The sequence below is a fragment of the Mesocricetus auratus genome, unplaced genomic scaffold, assembly GCF_017639785.1.
Source record: "Mesocricetus auratus isolate SY011 unplaced genomic scaffold, BCM_Maur_2.0 Super-Scaffold_100018, whole genome shotgun sequence".
Classification (NCBI taxonomy): domain Eukaryota; kingdom Metazoa; phylum Chordata; class Mammalia; order Rodentia; family Cricetidae; genus Mesocricetus; species Mesocricetus auratus.
In genome coordinates, this window is record NW_024429199.1 from 14430775 (window position 1) to 14449025 (window position 18251).

General features: G+C 40.2%; 1 protein-coding gene across 2 annotated transcripts; it reads left to right on the forward strand.

Annotated features, from left to right (window-relative positions):
- Nucleotides 1-72: 72 nt before the first annotated feature.
- Nucleotides 73-17539, forward strand: Smpdl3a (sphingomyelin phosphodiesterase acid like 3A). Of its 2 annotated transcripts, none has more exons than XM_013115811.3 (8): nucleotides 73-191; nucleotides 6303-6516; nucleotides 7765-7909; nucleotides 9093-9189; nucleotides 12222-12391; nucleotides 12734-12914; nucleotides 14884-15008; nucleotides 16935-17539. In XM_013115811.3, exons 2-8 carry the CDS (start codon nucleotides 6428-6430, stop codon nucleotides 17250-17252), a joined length of 1125 nt encoding a protein of 374 aa, XP_012971265.1. In that variant the 5' UTR covers nucleotides 73-191; nucleotides 6303-6427; the 3' UTR covers nucleotides 17253-17539. The 2 variants fall into 2 exon arrangements, with proteins under 2 accessions (XP_012971265.1, XP_005073372.1); XM_005073315.4 differs by lacking the exon at nucleotides 73-191 and adding an exon at nucleotides 237-452.
- Nucleotides 17540-18251: the final 712 nt, after the last annotated feature.

Consider the following 18251-nt stretch of genomic DNA (forward strand, 5'->3'; position numbering starts at 1 on the left):
CAATTCTGCTACTCAAACGCCTTAACCACACGCCAGGGTTTCCCCGCCCCTCCCCGCACCGCACTGGTCCTGGCAGGTAGACGCTTCTGGGGTTCAGGGAAGATAATGTGTACGCGGTTGACACAAGAACATTCCTTCCTACTGATCTGGGAAATAAGGAAGCGTATTAAAATAAAAGCAGAGCCCAGAAGGTGAGGAGAACTCATGCTCTGGGGAAATCTGTCCTTGCACGTGATCTGCTGGGCGTCTACACCCAGAGCAGCTCTGGCCTCCTCCCTACCCCTAGGGCCTGTGGGTCCCCGCGGTGCCTTAGCCCTAGCCTAGCCTCTCGGGGCAGTGGCCGCTCGAGATGGCGTTGCTGGCCACCTTCCTCTGTTGTCTGCTGGCTGCCTGGCCCTGCCACCCGGGCCTCGGGGTGCCCCTGGCGCCTGCCGGTCGCACTCCAGCTGTGGGTGAGTGGATCGTGACTGTGCACGGGACTGTGGAAGGGGCAGGCGAAGTCGCGACGGGGAGTGGACGGCTGGGCACAGGACGCGGCCACGCTGGCCATTGTGGTCCAAGGCCACACAGCCAGGTCACTGGGTCCGGACCATGGTGGGAGCGCTCCGAGGGCGAACGTATTGAACCGCCTGCTGGGCGTTTGTTTACATCCTAGGTTTGGGTTGATTTGCTCCCTAGGGAGGAAAGCCAAAGCAGCTGTCCTGCGGGAAATGAAGCTAAGAATTGCTGTGGGAACTCCTTAAGTCACCCAGTGTGCCCAGAATAGAGGGGGACAGAGAGTGTCCCAACACCTGGGTCGTAAACAAAGCGTCCTTCTGTTCTGTTCAGTGAAGTCAGAGGCTTTCTCTGCCTCCCCAAGTCTCTGGGCTTCTTGTCCCCCTCCGGGCTCACAAAAACTTCTTTACACCTTGGTGCACTTAGGTCCTTGAGTGGTCAACAGTTCTGTTCTTTAACACTTAGCCCGGTGCCTGCCCCGCCCCCTGTCCCCTTCGTCTCCTTGTCCCCAGCAGAAGCAGCAGCAAACAGCAGCTCCCAAACTTGGTAAAATGCGATAAGTTCAGCCCCGCTCCAGCTCCAAAATGTCTGAATCCAGACCTGACTATCCCGGGTCAGTTAGCACTTCTGATCTCTCTCAAATTTGGGAATCACTCTCCAGACCGATTGTTTAGTAAGATTGTAGGATGTCTTCTGGGTTTCAAAAATTAACGTCAGCTCCCATCTCCCTTTAAAAAGAATTGCTCTAGTTGGGTTGGGGTTGCTAAGAGAGGGCTTCTGTTTTGATTTGGGGAATAACTGTCCTTGAGACTTTCCTCAGTGCTCAGGACTGAAATTCTCCTGCTGTCTGTCTTGTCCCCTCTCTAAGCTGCTGGTTTATCTGCACAGGACTTCGAGAATGTCTTGGGGGGTGTGGGGGGATACTCTGCCATTGCCTGAGCATGAAATGTGCCGAACTTAATTGTCAAGCCTTTGCAAGCCACAACTGTACGGCTGGTTTGGCATCTCTGGCAAATAACAATTATAATAGAATTTTCCCCCAGAGTGTGTATGTATGCTATTACCTTATGCTTTAATTCTGTTTCAGTTTGTGACTGTTTAGGAATTTGACCTAAAAACATCTCAGGCTGCACCACAGGCAAAGTCAATTGTTGAAAGCCTTCCTGCAAGTTTGTTTGGGGGGGAGGGGTCATGTGAATCTTCATTTAGCTTCCTGTTTTAGTTTGGGAGGTGACATGGTTGAATCACCTGCCACTGCCCAGGAAGGGAGAGAGGCTAACTGGAGTCCAAGACCAGACAGATGGGTTGACTCTGGTTTCACACTGCATAGATTATTTTACATGCTTTCCACTCAGTGAGATTTCCTCTTTCTCCCTTGTACTTCCCCCACAATTTCCACCCTGTCTGGCTGCTGTTTTGTTTCCTAACTGTGTTTAAATTCCCAGTCCTAGTTTTCTTCCGTGCCAAGTCGGGTGACTAGAGGACAACCACCCTGGTGTTGTTTGCCTGAATGTTTGGCTCCATTTTCTTTCTTTCTTTCTTTCTTTCTTTCTTTCTTTCTTTCTTTCTTTCTTTCTTTCTTTCTTTCTTTCTTTCTTTTCTTTCTCTCTCTGTCTCTGTCTCTCTCCCTTTCCCTCTCCCTCTCCCCCCTCTCTCTTTCCTTCTTTCTATTTTTATTGTTTTTTAGATTTAGTAGACTGTCACCTGATGGTTTATTTAGCACACAGGAACTGACATTATAAATAGGTAAACCAACACCCATTTTAACAACTACATGCCGTTGTCCATACAGTCGTGGTTCATTGGGTTTGCTGGGACGAACCATTAAACTTTCTCTGACTTAAATTTTTTCTTGAAAATTTTAAGCACCTGTCCAGATAAATTTTGAGCATTTATCTCTCTAGACACCGGGGACACATATATCTAGAAAAATCTTTGAGAAGATTAATTATCTGGAGAATAAGAAAGCAATGTGGTAAAGAACTTTGGACTTAAACTAGGACTTTTATTTTTTTATTTTTGGTTTTTCGAGACAGGGTTTCTCTGTATTGTTTAAAGGCATGCACCACCAACGCCCGGCCTAAACTAAGAAATTTTGATTTGAGTGTGTTACTGACTGTCACAGGCCAGATTGGTGGCCTTCACACGCACCCACACACAGTTTACAATTTCATTAAAGTTAGCATGTAAAGCCTCTAGAGGTTCTGACTCATTTAAAGCCATCCTTCAGTGAAACTATTACCCGCTCATTTGTCTATCCAGCAATCTGATGAGATAGAAACAGCATGTTAGCATCTGGAGAAACTGGTTCTAGCTCAGCTTTCATTGACTAGCCACATGATATGGAGGGACTCCTGAATTTTGCCTTTGCCTAAATGTCATTAGTTATAAATTAAAGAATCTTTATTAAGGGTCCACTCTGTCAGACAAATTACCGTTCTTGGAGCTCTGTGAACCAGGTACTGGATTCTGTCAGAGGATTCCGAAATGGAACCCTAATCCCTTTCAAGTTTTGGTTTGTGTAAATGTAATCCATTCATGTTCTCATTCACCTTAATCTTCACTGTACCTTCTGTGTAGATACCATTATCTACTTCCATTGAGGCTGCCCATTTGACTAAGTACGTGAGAGGGAGGCAGGGTACTGTGGTATCTGTGTCTCAGCCCTCTTCTTGATGACATGTGACTGGTTTAACCTCTGTGTCCTTCAGTTCCCTGTCTGCTGTAACAGACAATAATGATGAAAAGCCTAGAGACAGTCCTAAACCTGTCCTAAGTACTTGATGAAGTTGAACTGTTACGTGCAGATGGGGAAATTCAATTTCAGATGGCAGGTTTGGTAAAATAATGATAGCAAAAGTAAAATGTGGCTTGTTCAGTGTCATATGCCTTATAAGGACTTGCTTTCTGCTACTACTAAGTTGCCTATTATCTTAAAGGGCACCATTACATTCTCATCTGACAGATGAAACAGGCCAAGGTCACGCAGTCAGATTGTATTACTGGGTGTAGAATTTACGTTGGAAGGCAGGCTGTCTGACTCGGGTGTCAAACAGGAGTTTTATATGTAGTTACTGCAGGTTTACTTGCTACAAATAATATAAACACAGGTTTACACAAAAAAACAAGATGGAGGGGCAACCTGCATGACAATTCCAATCTATTTGCCTCCTCTTCTTTGTGTGCTGGGGTAGAGTTTATCTGAACTCAAGAAAAAGTTTAGGGCTTTTTCTCCTTTGTGGAAAGAAAGAAATTACTCTCGACTCATGTTTTCAAATACTGATTAATTGACCATGGATACTATTTTATGTCAACTGCCATCAGGATTTCATGTTTTCCATTTCTTACACATGAACCCTTGTTATAAAATTATGATGACAGTGGAAAAAACTGACCACCAAAACAATAACTTTTTGCTACTTAGCAAGCCCACTGTTGTTTTAATTTCATTTTTGTGCTTGCTCCAGTGTTTCTGGGCAGGAACACAAGGCAGCTGCTCATATCCACGGTCAAGAGCAGGCAGATAATACATGATGCATGCTTCTCTGTGCTCAGTTCTCGAAACACTTACACAATCCAGGATCATATACATGCCTGGAGACAAGCGCCCTTCACTGTGGGCTGGGTCCTTCTACATCAAGACTCAAGAGTTCCTCATAGGCATGCCGGCCCCAATTCAACCTCATGTAAAGAATCCCTTGTCAAGACTCCCAGGTGATTCTAGATTGGGTCAAATAAACAGTAAAAACATCATCATAACTGTTTTCACTGTGTTTTCCCCATCGGGGTTTATTAAGTTTTGTCACTTTTGTATAGATTAAAAAGCTTGTATTGTTTTGCTAAGTTTCCTCTGATATATTCAGATATAAATTGAAATCACAGTGATTTCAAAAGTCTTTTAATATGTAATTATAGCATATTTGGGAGGCTATTTTGAAGAACAATTAAGGAGAACCATCTGAAAAAATGCAGAGACTATACTCACTAAGTACGTATGGTAATTAAAACAAAATAAGGAATATATTTTCTGTGATTCTAAAATTTACTTTTTCTGTTCTAAAGGTTCCCATGCTTTCAGAAAAGAAAAAAAAAACATTATGACTAGTAAAGCTGAATAAATATCAAGTGTTGAAGACATTAATAATATATGAGAAAACAGCACAGTGGTTAAGTTTATATGTAAATTATATGTAAGAAAACTTGAGGGCTCTTCAACATATGGTCCCTTTTATGAGGGATCATGTAAGTTGTGTATGCTTATCAAATTTCCTACTTGAGTCATCGTACTAGTTAACTTTTGTTGCTGTGATCAAATGCAGCAAACAACCTCTAGTGGGCAGAGTTTATTTGGGTTTATAGTTCCAGGATAGGAAGGCATGGTGTGGGGCTGGTTTAGGAAGCTCAATGATCACAGTTTTAATCACAAATGGGAAGCAGACAGGGTGAGCTATGTACTCTCAAAGCCCATCCCACTGTGACACATTTCCTCCATCAAGGCTATACCTCCTAAAGGTTCATTAACTTCAACTGGGGAACTAAATTTCAAATACCTGAGCCTATGGGGGATAGTTCCCATTCAAATCACACCCTGTTGTAGCGAGCTGTTGGTGGTTACGGGGATGGGCTACAACACTTCACAACAATCCGATCCCAGTAAAGAGCTGAGGATGTAAGTGAAGACAAAGACAGCAGCTCATTCTTACAAGGAGAATGGCATTTATTTTTAACAGGAGTGGAGCTTTAAATACTGGTCAGGCTCGGTGGAAAACCACTGAGGTCAAAAGCCTATGCAAAGGATGGACCAAAAACAGGAATTAGCATTTAGACAATTAGGATGGACAGAAAACAAGAAGTTGCATGCAGGCATTACTGGGAGGAGGGGACAAGAGGTGTTTTTCTAGAATCTCCTAGTCACAAGCTAGTCAGCAGACCCCCATGGGGGAAGGGTTCAACAACACCCAGCATTAGTTTCTCTACTATGAATTCAAAATGCTAAGACCAACTTCAGAGTCCCTTTGAGAATGAAGTGATACAACATAAATAAATTTCTTAATACCACATCTGTCATATAAACCACACCTGGCATATAACACAGATTCATAGTGAAAGGTGCTGTGACTTGTTCTAATAATTTTTCAATGGAGTAATATTTATTTCTTAATATGATTTCCAAGTAGGATCGCTGTCAAATAGATTTGGCTTTTCCCTGAGCCCAATGGGAAAATTGTTTTTTAAGAACTGCCTCACACAATGTTAAAATTGAGTACAAGTGTATGAGGGTTATACCTCTGATTAGTTAACTTTAAAGAATATCTAAGAAATTGTATGTTTGTCACATGGCTTCTAATTAAAGGTTTTATAGTTTTTTTTTCTACAAGGCTGAGAGAAATTATATAAAATTAACTGAGATAAACATTTACTGATTCTGTATTCCACCTATTTGTGCAATGTTGGTTCTGTAGATAATATTTTTAAGTGATTGTTTTTCTACAAGAGCCAAGCAAATAATTTCCCAAATCTCAAATTCGGCAAGAAGACATGCTATGTTACAATATGATATAATCTCATTGGCCTCTCAGAAAGATGGTACCAAACATTTTGTTGTGTAATCTCATCTTTACTAGAGTCTTTGTTGAGTAGTCATGCTAACTCTGAACTCATTGGTTTCACAGGTGTAAGTTGTATGTTCTGTTATTTGAAGCTTCTTCGTCTAATAGGAGAAAGTTGCAAGAACACTGAGATTATGACAGTTTTCTTCTGTGGCAAGGGGAGCACAAATTTATCAGTATTTCTTATCTTACCAACAGGACAGTTTTGGCATGTGACTGACTTGCATCTGGACCCTACTTACCACATTACAGATGACCACACCAAGGTGTGTGCTTCATCTAAAGGTGCAAATGCCTCCAATCCTGGCCCTTTTGGAGATGTCATGTGCGACTCTCCATATCAACTTATTTTGTCAGCATTTGATTTTATTAAGAATTCAGGACAAGAAGCATCTTTCATGATATGGACAGGGTAAGTACATAAGTAAACTCTTCATTATGTAGTATTGTCCTACAGCGTGATAATCTTCATTATTGTGCTAAATTCATAAAATCCATAAAGCGTTGTTTGTTTGTTTGTGGGACCAGGTCCCACACTTATGAGTGCAAACTCAACTCTGTGAGTTAAAAAGGAAAAAGAGGGACATGGAGTTGGGAAGGAGTGGGAGGTGGGTGTTTATCTAGGAGGAGTTAGTGGGAATGGGAAGTGACTATGACCAAGTAACCTGTATGCGTATTTGAAACTCTCAGAATTAATAAAAAGTACTACATAAAAAAATACTAGGCCACATTAGTCAATATTATTAGTGATAAAAAACAATCTTAGACACCTGTGGGTTTTTCCCCCTGTGGCATAGACTTTATAAATATGTTTGTGTTAACTAACACAACTTGCTGTAAATAACACACTTGCATCAATATCTTGTAATATTGATTAATATGACAATAAGTTTTGGTTAAATAATTAAGAACAAAAGATAATAATGGATGTTAACTTGTGCTGACAAAATTATGGTGGGATAATTAATTAGGTCCATCCATTTAAAATACTGTGGTGAGTACTGTATTTATAGTTCCTGAAATATGGAATATTGCTATTTCTTATAAGGTGTTAGCTTTGTGTGGAGTACCCTATTAATTAATCTCTATTCTGCAACTTAGTAATCTTTATGTCTTTAGATCATATTAATTCTGTGCTAGAGGTGAGGAAATGAAGAACTGATATTCCAAATAACTTGCCCACATGTATGTAACTACTTGTTGGTAAAATAGATATTTGAATCTATCCATTTGGTCTTTGTTGGTAAAATAGATATTTGAATCTATACTTTTGGACCTGCACTCTACAATTTCCTAATCCTGTGGTGTTTCTTATAAATCTTCAGCAAGACAGTAAAATAGGCTACACTTTCCTGCACTACCCCTTCCCCTTTTGTAGGTCTGTTTGTAGATGAAATGTTTAGCTCACCCCACTCCCCTACCCCTTTTGTGGTTGTGTTCAGCTTTGTAGTTTGAGCTGATCTTGAAATACTGGGCTCAATCCATCCCTTACTTCAGTCTATTGGATAATTGGGTTATGGGTATGCCATCACCACTGGCTACTCATTGACTTTTTAATTTTAACTTGTTATTCTAAAGTAGATGTCTATAATGATAGCTACAATAAGTTATAATGCATAAATCCAGTGGTTTATTCTTTACATTTCTATCTCCTTTTCAGGGATAGTCCACCTCATGTCCCAGTACCTGAACTCTCAACAGGCACTGTTATAAAGGTGATCACTAACATGACAATGACCGTTCAGAACCTGTTTCCAAACCTCCAGGTTTTTCCTGCACTGGGCAATCATGATTATTGGCCACAGGTAAAACTGACCTCAACTTCCAGAACTTCTTTCCCTTTTAAAAGTGCTGAAATTATGACAAGGGAAGGGGATAAGAACGGCTCTCAAGGAAGTACTCATATGATAACCATCGAAGTTTTGGGTGTTTTCAAAAAGAATGAAGAAAGTTCATGAAATATTATGCCAAGAATACATTTTAGAAGCAAATTTCACAGAGTGTGGATTTTTAATTTTTGTTGTTGTTGTCATAAACTTCTTCAGTTTCCCTAGTCATTTCAATACATTTTCTTACTTATTTACCAGTTGCATGACAGGCTTAGCAAGCAAGGTTACTATCGACAAGGGTTTGCAGTTTCCCAAACCTGTAGACATATGAAGATTATCACATTCTTATTTAAGGTAGATTGTTGTTGAGGACATAAGTAGAAAGACTTAAAATAACCAAAGGTCTGTGTTCCAATCCAGCTTATCTGATTCAGATATGATTCAAGACAAAAATTATTTTCAGGGTATTCATTCACTGCTTGATGTGACGTGACTCCAGTCACTCACAGAAGCCATTTGTTAAGGTGCCTCTGCATACTCAGTGATGGCACAGTGTTCTGTTACAGCTGGGTAAAAGTCAAGCTAGGCAGTGTAAATCTGAATCTTGAACCAGTTATGCAGCTTTGTGATAGCATTCTAAATGACTTCATTAAAACCTTAAATCATTAAGTTTTCTGTAATCGTACAGCATGCTACACCAGTCATGTGTGTTCAGGTTCAAACCTGTCTTCACTGTCTCAGGAACACACTTCTGTATCTCATCACACATCTAAGCCCTGCCCAGGCCCGAAGCACGAGCTTCCTCTGCACATAGCACACACCTCTGTACTGCTGTGTTTATGTCTGGGCCATTTATTCTGCTCTAACGCCAACTTGGAATTGTTGCACGATTCCTACTTTAAATGCTGCCTTCACTCCTTGCCTGACATGATGTTCTTGTTCTGTTCTCCTAGGACCTCTATGGTAGCACTTGGCAACATGTCCTACAGTTAGTGTGTCACTTTTTGTCTACCGTTGCTCAGCTAGGTTACAGAATTCCTTAGAGGCTAAAAATATAGTGCCTACAGGTGGCGAACATAGTCAGCACTCCAGCATATTTCCATTATTTAATCCAAATACCTTTAAAGTTTCGATTGTCCATTGTCTTCTTTGTGGACAGGACCAGCTGCCAATAGCTACCAGCAAGGTCTATAATGCTGTAGCTGACCTCTGGAGACAGTGGCTGGATGAAGAAGCCATCAGCACTTTAAGGAAAGGTTAGTGAAACACTGTTTTGCCTCCCTTTTTAATTAGGTGTTTAGACTTACATCTTTAACACTTCTAGATAGTCTTTGTGCCCAGTTTGTTGAAAGACAGTAAACAGCAGTATGGCCATAGGACACATTCGAACACATTCGAATCTTGTGAGGGAGCTCTTTGCCTTCCTGTTCCATCCTTAACCAAGATGTTCCACTTGAAAAAAAGTTGAATTTTGAATGCGGATATAAATAAAAGTGTATGTTTTTAATTGGAAAATAGATTGAGAAGAAAGAGTAGATAATTTTACCTCAAGAGCACAATGTTACGAGGAAACAGCTGATAAAGTGAGAGTAACGGAAGTTTTCAGATGGGCCTTGAGGTTTATAGAAAAGTAACATAAAGAGTACAAGGTGAGTCCTTCCCTGGGAGTAGTCTCTCCTTCCCCTTCCTTGGGCAGCCCATGAGAAGATGATATGGGAAGCTGCAGAGTGAAGCTGTGTGGGGATCACAGAAATTAAAGATGCCAGGGATATGGAACATCACCCAAGAGAAGATATAAATGTAAGCAGAGCCCTCCTAGGAAAGGGCATGTGGCATTCAGTCAGAAAGGCCATAGGGCTGCCCAATGGAAGCTGATATCCCATTGCCGGGTATAGTAAATGTCAGCTATAGAGTTAAGATTTTTCCTGCTGGATGTCATCTTTTGTCTGAGCCTTCCTTATTATGTTCCCATTCCTCACTTTTGGAGTAGTACTGTGTGTTTAGTGCATACTTCAGCACTGTGATAAAATGCCTGAGATAAACAACTGAAGGGAGGAAGATTCGTTGGAGTTTCTGCTTCCAAAGGTCCATTGGTCTTTTAGCACCAATGCTGCAGGCCCCTGATGGGTATGGTGGGGAATAGGTCCTTACTTCATGGCAACCAGCAAAGGAGGTAGGGAGGTAAGAGAGGGAAGGAAGGAGAAAGGGAGGGATGGAGAAAAGAGATAGGGAGGGGGAGGAAGAATGCAGAGAGAGAGAGAGAGAGAGAGAGAGAGAGAGAGAGAGAGAGAGAGAGAGAGAGCATAGGAGTGCATGAGAGCAGACACAAGACATTCCATTTGAAGACATCCCTCCTGTCTTCTACTGCCTGGAGTTGACTAGGCCCCACCTCCAGGAGCCTATTTAGCTCATCAATGAGATGATTCTCATCGCCCCTGGTGATTTAGTAACCTCCATCATCTGGAACCACTCTTCAACACATAAGAGTCTTTGGGGACATTTCAAATCTAAACTATAGCAGAATATCTACTACCCCTTGTATGCTGTAAATATGTAATGTTCAATTTTTTTTCACTTCTTGGGAGGTAGACACAGGTAGATCTTTGTGACTCTGTGTTTCTTTAGCCTAACCTGGTGAAGTTCAGGCCAATGAGGGTCCCTGTCCCAATAAGCAAGGTATATAGCATCTGAGGAATGATACTAGAGAGGTTGGCCTCTAGCCTCTACATGCAACACACAAACACACACACACACACACACACACACACCTATTACTGTGTGGAAAATCATAACGTGTTGTGACTGTAGGGGTGAAAATGGAAATTAAAGAAGCTGTGTGTGATCAGTCATGATTGAAAGCTAAGGAAATAGATGCTCGGTGAGTGAGAACAAGACAGAAAAATCAGGCACAGGAATAGAGGGACTTGTTGGACTCTTCCCCCATAGGGATCTGCTGACCAGCGTGTGACTAGGAGCTTATCTAGCAAATACTTCTTTTTCCCCTCCTTCCAATAAGGCCTGAATACAAGTTCCCGTTATCTGCCTATCCTTATTGCCAGAGGGCCCTGGGAACATGAACTTCTGACCTTGGTAGTTTTCTACCGTGCCTACTAAGTGGTATATAATGCTCCCTTCTTGTTGCAATAAACGACATTCTTGTAAGAATGACCTCTGTCTCGGGCCTCTCGCCCGAATCTGTGAAAAGTGTTGCAGTGCAAATCTGTGAGAAGTGTTGTAGTATGGGCGCTACAGGGGCTCACTCTGAATGTTTCAGTATGACAGATCCTCTGGTGTCTGTTTCTACTCATTCGGGGTTGGAGCATGTGGGGTCTGATGTGTTCATTCTCTGGGTATATTTAGCAGGGTCTTGTGCATTTCCGTTCTTTAGATTTTATGTTTCATAGCATCTCTCATCTTAAGTCCTGGGACTTAAGATTATTTAAAACTAGGAGTTAGTGCATAGATTGTTATTTTTTGAGATTAAAATATAATTGCATAATCTCTGTCCTTTTGCCCTTTCAATGCATGTATGATATTTCTTTGTCGTTACTTATGTGGATAGATAGATAGATGATAGATGGATGGAGGAAGATACAGCTTTCTAAATACGTAAATACAACCTTCTCCATCTGTCACTTGTGTGTATGTTTCCAGGGATGACCATTAGGTATTAGATAACAGTTGGTATCTCTTCCTTGGAAGACTATTTCTCCCATTTTCATTATTGCTTACTTTCCTGTGGTTCTTTGTCTGAGGTTGATGCCTTGTGAGTCCTCCCATGTTAGCATGTCTGTTGGTGTTGTCCTTGTTCAGGCGTATTCAGGCAGGCGTATTGGTGAGACTTCATGTGTGTAGCTTCTCTGACATTTCTAGGACACACAGTCTCAGAAAACTCCCCAACCCTCTGGCTCTTACAATCTTTCTTCCCTGTCTTCCATGGTGATCCCTGAAACTTCGGTGTAGGAACTGTATTGTAGACCTGACAGCTGGGATGTAATTCCACAACTCTGCATGCTGAGGAGTTGTGGTTTACTGTAATATAAATTACTATATTTTAAAAATTCATTTCCCACTCCCCAAACATGCATATTAGATGCAACCACTCTTCCCTTATAATCTTATCCATTGGACTGGACATATGGTACCTTGACTGTTAATGTTAACTTAGATTCTTACCCAGTGACAATGCCAGTCGGCATTGTTAACTTTAAGAGTTCACTTGGTGAGTATCTGCCTGTTTGTGTGTTCGTGTTCGTGTAAAAAGTATGTTTTACATTTGTTTTTACAGGTGGCTTTTACTCCCAGAAAGTTGCAAATAATCCAGACTTGAGGATCATTAGCCTAAACACGAACCTGTACTATGGCCCAAATATCATGACCCTGAACAAGACGGACCCAGCAAATCAATTCGAATGGCTGGAAAATATACTCAATAGCTCTCTACAAAATAAAGAGAAGGTATATCCTATAGACTAGAATTAGCAGTGGACTAACAGAAGGATTAATTTGTTTATTGAGCTTCAGGCAGAATCAGAAATTAATAAAAGTCTTAGAAATTCAAGATTTATGAACAAAGTTGACTCAGGTCAACATTCTTATACCATCCAAAAGTATAGTATAAACGAAAGTGTCATAATACATTATTGCATAATTGCAGCTTGTTACCGCCTCAGAAGCAGCAGTATATTTGCTTTCTAAATTTTAGTTAATATATGTTCGGTCATGGGGATCCAGCTGTCATTTAGTAATGATAAATGTGGAAACAAGCTGTCATGTGCCTTCTCGCATTTCTCCTTTCAGGTGTACATCATAGCACACGTTCCAGTGGGCTATCTTCCTTATGCAACTGACACCCCGGCAGTGAGGCAGTACTATAATGAGAAACTGGTTGATATTTTCAGAAAATACAGCTCTGTCATTGCAGGACAGTTCTACGGCCACACTCACAGAGACAGCCTTATGGTTCTTTCCGATAGACAAGGTAATGAATGTGACCTGTATGCTGGTCCCAGTCCACATTGCTAGGCACAGCTGTGACTGACCAGTGTATTTACTGATCAGGGTACTTAAAGCTTCTTTGAAAAGCGAAGTTCCTTGCCTTTTCTTATTTCTCTTGAATGGTTATACGCTGAGTGTGCAAATCATAGGATTAGACATGTGACTAGATTTCTTCAACATAAGCTCTGGTCAGCTGTGCAGGGCCAGTATTGTTTGTTTGGCAACCACAGAAAAGCCTCTGAAACCCTTAGCTCACTCCAAGTTTCTGCTAGACACTTGAGTTTGGAGAAGTAATACTGTTTGTTTTTTACCTGCTAGGCTCAAATTTCTTTTTATAAGACTTCGTTTTCTTTTGTTTTTCTCAGAATTTAAAGTACAGATCACAATTCACAGAATTCCTTAAAATATTCAGCACATTCTTACTTGTTCTTGTCACAATAAAGGAAAGGAAAACTAGGAGAAGTTATAAAAAGAAACAGTAAGAGTTTCGTTTTATATAGACAAAAGGAAAACAAATCACATTTTCTTCAATATTTTGACAATTTTTTATGAAATGTTTGTCTCTCATCTGGAACAAATTATCTTATAACAACGACTACTTTAAAGTTTTATTTTTTAGATCATAATATGCCATTTTTTGAGAGAGAGAGAGAGAGAGAGACAGAGACAGAGACAGAGACAGAGAGACAGAGAGAGAGGGAGACAGAGAGATTGACTATGGAGCTCTGGTTGTGCTGGAATTCACTGTGTAGAACAGGCTGTCCTCAAACCTACAAAGATCTGCCTGCCTCTGTTTATCCCAGTGGTGGATCTTATAATAAACATGTTTAAAATATGTTAATATTTTGATTTTTCCTTTTTATTTTGAAACAGGATCTTACTGTGTAGCTCCGATTGGCCTGGAACTCACTATGTAAAGTAGGCTGGCCCTAAACTTGTATCTACCTGTCTCTGTCTCCCAAATGCTGGGATTATTAAAGACCAATCAGATTATTGTATAATTTTTGAAGCTTTGCTTTAGGCACAGTTAAAAAAAAAAAACGCCAGGTGTGTGATTGTGCACATGTGCGCGTGCGCACGCACGTACAAGTTATGGTAAACTTGTTTTTTGTGAAAAATTTTTATATAAAGGTTGATAAAATGATGAACAAATCCCTGTTTACTCATCATTTGTATTGAATATGGATTAAGATCTTACTATATTTATTTATCATCTATCTACCTATCCATTCTCTATTATCTCTTTGTCATCACTATATTCAAAATTTATCATATATCTGTCTTCTATAATCTATGTCTATATCAATCATCTATATCTCATTTATAATCTATCTATCTATCTATCTATCTCTATCTGTCTAATCTATAACCTACCTTTCTTCTATCTGTCATCAATCTGCCATCTACTTATCTGAAGTGTTTAAAAGTGACTTTGGAAAAAAACAAAAAGAGAGAGAAAAGGCCGGACGTTGGTGGGTTGGTAGTGCATGCCTTTAATCCCAGCACTCTGGAGGCAGAGGCAGGTCGACCTCTGTGAGTTCGGGACCAGCCTGGTCTACCAAGCGAGTTCCAGGACAACCTCCAAAACAATTTAGAGAAACCCTGTCTTGAAAAACAACAAAACAAAACAACAACAAAAAAAGTGGCTTTGAAAAATAAAGTCAGTTATAGAGCTGTATAATTCTATATTCATTGTTAGAAAATACAGGTAATTTACATAACCACAATAACATTAATCTATCTCCTTAACAAAATCAGTAATAACTCTTTGGTTTTTGCATTAAATACCCTTATTTTCTCAAAAGCTACACTAATTTCTTTGAGGTAATTACAATTGGAGTATTCATCAATGACCACAAAATATTTGTCTATTGATCTCTTAACTTAATCTATTCATATATTTAAGGTTAAATTAAAGTGTTATAATACAAACCTGACTTTTTTTGGTTCAGGAAGCCCAATAAATTCTGCATTTGTGGCACCTGCTGTTACACCAGTAAGAGGAGTTTTACAAAAAGAGACAAACAATCCTGGTGTCCGACTATTTCAGTACAAACCTGGTGATTATACATTGTTGGTAAGTTGGAGTAGTTTGTTTGACCCCATATTTATGCATTTATATGTTTCTTTGGAGTTTTCGTTCATTTAGTAGAATGTTTCTCAGCAAGCCATGAGAGATGCACTTGATGTTGATATCTCATGGTGTCCTTATTTGAAGTTATGTCTGCTGTCATCCCTATGGGTGGGTAGGTAAGGTTTGCTTGTGGTTATCATCTTTTTAAGGGCTTCCTGACCTTTTAAATATGTTTGTTTTAAGTCTAGTTCTCATGTAGCGCAAGCTGGCCTAAATGTGCTGTATTCTAGAGACTTCTGGTCCGCTTACCTCTGTCTACCAAGAGCTAGGATTCCAAGTGTTTGCTCCCATACCCAGGTTTGTGGGGTGCTAAGGATTTGTGTATGTGAGGCAGGCAGGTACTTAAATAACTGAGATACATTCCAAGCCCTGATCTTGTCATTTTTTCAGGATGTAACCTTATTTGAGTACTTTGATACATACTATTATCTTCCCTAAGAATAAGCATCAATTATTCTTCTTCCAAACACAGTTATTTGGAAAAGTATAGATCCCTGAACTGTGCTCTGTCTTCAGCTGTTTTCCAAGTTCCTCTGTGTTCTAATTTGTTCTTCTTTAAAAGAACAAATGGGAATTACGATATGATGGTGGGGGCTCAGGAGATTGCTGCGTTGGTCAAGTACGTGCTGTGTAGCCTTAAGAGCCTAAGTTTAGGAATCCAGTAGTCACAAAATTCCAGGCATGGAACTGCACATGTGTGTCCCCAGTGCAGTGGTGTGGAGACAAGAGGATCCCTGCAGCTCGGTACCCTCCATTCTAGCTGACAGATCTCCAGGTTCAGTGAAGAGACCCTGTCTCAGAAGAAATAAGATGTTGACCTCTGGCCTCCACAGCACTAGAACCTATTCATGCACATTCACCACCAGAAAATGCATAAACATATACTGTACATAACTGTGTGCACCACATGGACACAAATATGACTAGATCGTGATTTCCTAAGATGCTTCCATGAAGAGAAATCTATGTGACACATTTAGAATAGTAAGTACTCATAGTAAGTGCTCAGTAAACGTTTGGGAAAGTTAAATTTTTCCAGGAAAAACTCAAATTGAATATTTATTTTTTTTCTCTGAGTAATTCTCTGGTGCACATTTGTGGCTCTTTGGAATAGTTTGGTATGAAAGGGATGACCATCTCCCTTGCTGGTGGTGATGAACTCCATTAATTCCAGAAAAGTGTACACATCACAACTTCAAACTACCACACTGACATCTCAGTCTGTGTGGGAAGCTCAGGCAGTTCATGGGCTGGCTCAGCTGCTTCCAACACCTGGCTGATTTCTGTCAGCTGCTAGTGATCGTCTCTAAGCTGTGAGAATTTTTTTGTTTTGTTTTGTTTTGTTTTGTTTTTTGAGACAGATTTTCTCTGTGGCTTGGGCGGCTGTCCTGGAACTAGCACTTGTAGACCAGGCTGGTCTCAAACTCACAGAGATCCACCTTCCTCTGCCTCCCGAGTGCTGGGATTAATGATGTGCGCCACCACCGCCTGGTAAAGCTGTGAGAATTTAAGGTGCTGTATCTTTTACACTTCGTTTTATATCTGGATGATATACTATTATATTCTTTCATTATTTTAAATAATTTTTAAAGTGATACCAGTTTTATTATTGAGATCTTTTTTGTGTGTATATTTTTTTTGGTGTTGGTTTTTGTTTTTGTTTGTTTTTCAAGACAGGGTTTCTCTTTGTGTAGCTCTGGCTGTCCAGTAGACCAGGCTGATCTTGAACTTATAGAGTTTCACCTGCTTCTGCCTCCCAAGTGTTGGGATTAAAGACATTGCCCAGATGAAGTGAAGTTCTTATACAAATGTATTTGGGTCATATTTTTAAACCACTCTGAACTGGGTTTGTTACTGTCTTTAATATAGGATATGTTGCAGTATTATTTGAACTTAACAGAAGCAAATATAAAAGGAGAATCCAACTGGACACTGGAGTACATACTGACTCAGACCTATGGCATTGCAGATCTACAGCCAAGGAGCTTACATGGATTGGCTAAACAGTTTGCTACCATAGACAGCAAACAGTTCCTGAAATACTACCAGTATTTTTTTGTGAGTTACGACAGCAGTGTAACTTGTGATCAGAAGTGCAAGACCTTACAGATTTGTGCAATTATGAATCTTGATAGCATTTCCTATGATGATTGCCTGAAACAACATTCTATGAAGCACAGCCACTAGTATTCCAGTCCTATACATAGAAAAAAAATCCCATCACGGTGCTTGGGCAATGAGTTTGTGAAGTACCGAGTGGGTCAGAAGAGTAACTCTCTGCATGTTCTTTTTTGTGAGTCTCAGTTACTGACATCAGTAACATTCAAAACCTTCATATTGAATACATGAACATTGTTCATTAGCAGAGGGGCATGTGGACATAAATACCTCGTCTTCCAATTCTGTACAATGATACCTAACTTATACCCTTGTAAAACTGTCATGTATGCAATAAAGCAGGTGAATTCTCTGTAGATGTTATGGAGTTGTGTTTGCTTTTTTGTTTTTGGTATTTGAGACAGATTCTCAAGCAATAGCTCTGGCTTCATGGGAATTCACTGTCTAGTTTAGCCTGGCCTGGAATTCAACAGTGATCCCCTTGCCTCAGTCTTTCAAGGGGTGGGATTATAGTAATAACCTACCATGCCTGGTAGTACCTTAATGCCTCCTGTACTTTTAGTATAATAATTTCCAGTCTTTTAATTCCCTCTTTATAGAGCCTCATGTGTAAATCCTACTTCAGATGGTTTCACCACATGTTTAAATGGAGACTAGTGTTTTTGGTATATTCTATCTACTCTTGGGAGAGCACCAAGATCTTCTTAGGGTCATCTCTGAGTCTTTAGACCATCATGGGCATGTCCTGACCAGCTTTCTTCCTTCTGGATTCTAGTACTACTGATCTGTAAGCATGAGAATCACATGTGGGATACTTCCTGCAAATTCATTACAGATGGTCCTCGATGATATGATATTACATCCCAGTAATACCGGCAGTTGACAACTGTCATGTGTCCTTTAGATGACTCATTTTAGTAATGTGTGTTTTGCCAAAAGCTTAAAGCTAGAACTTCAGTGGGCTCCAGGGTAGAGAGTACTGCTGACTCTAGACTCCTTTCTGAGTAAAATCTGAGGCTTGCTAATAGTGAGCATTGCTAATTTCATTGATAAACAAAGTTATGATGG

What these genes read in the sequence shown, in the direction of transcription:
- Smpdl3a (XM_005073315.4), top strand. Translation starts at nt 350, where the DNA reads ATGGCGTTGCTGGCCACCTTCCTCTGTTGTCTGCTGGCTGCCTGGCCC. An exon ending in CGGTCGCACTCCAGCTGTGG is followed by an intron (nt 453 to 6,302) that starts GTGAGTGGATCG and finishes TCTTACCAACAG; the next exon opens with GACAGTTTTGGCATGTGACT. An exon ending in ATCATGATTATTGGCCACAG is followed by an intron (nt 7,910 to 9,092) that starts GTAAAACTGACC and finishes CTTTGTGGACAG; the next exon opens with GACCAGCTGCCAATAGCTAC.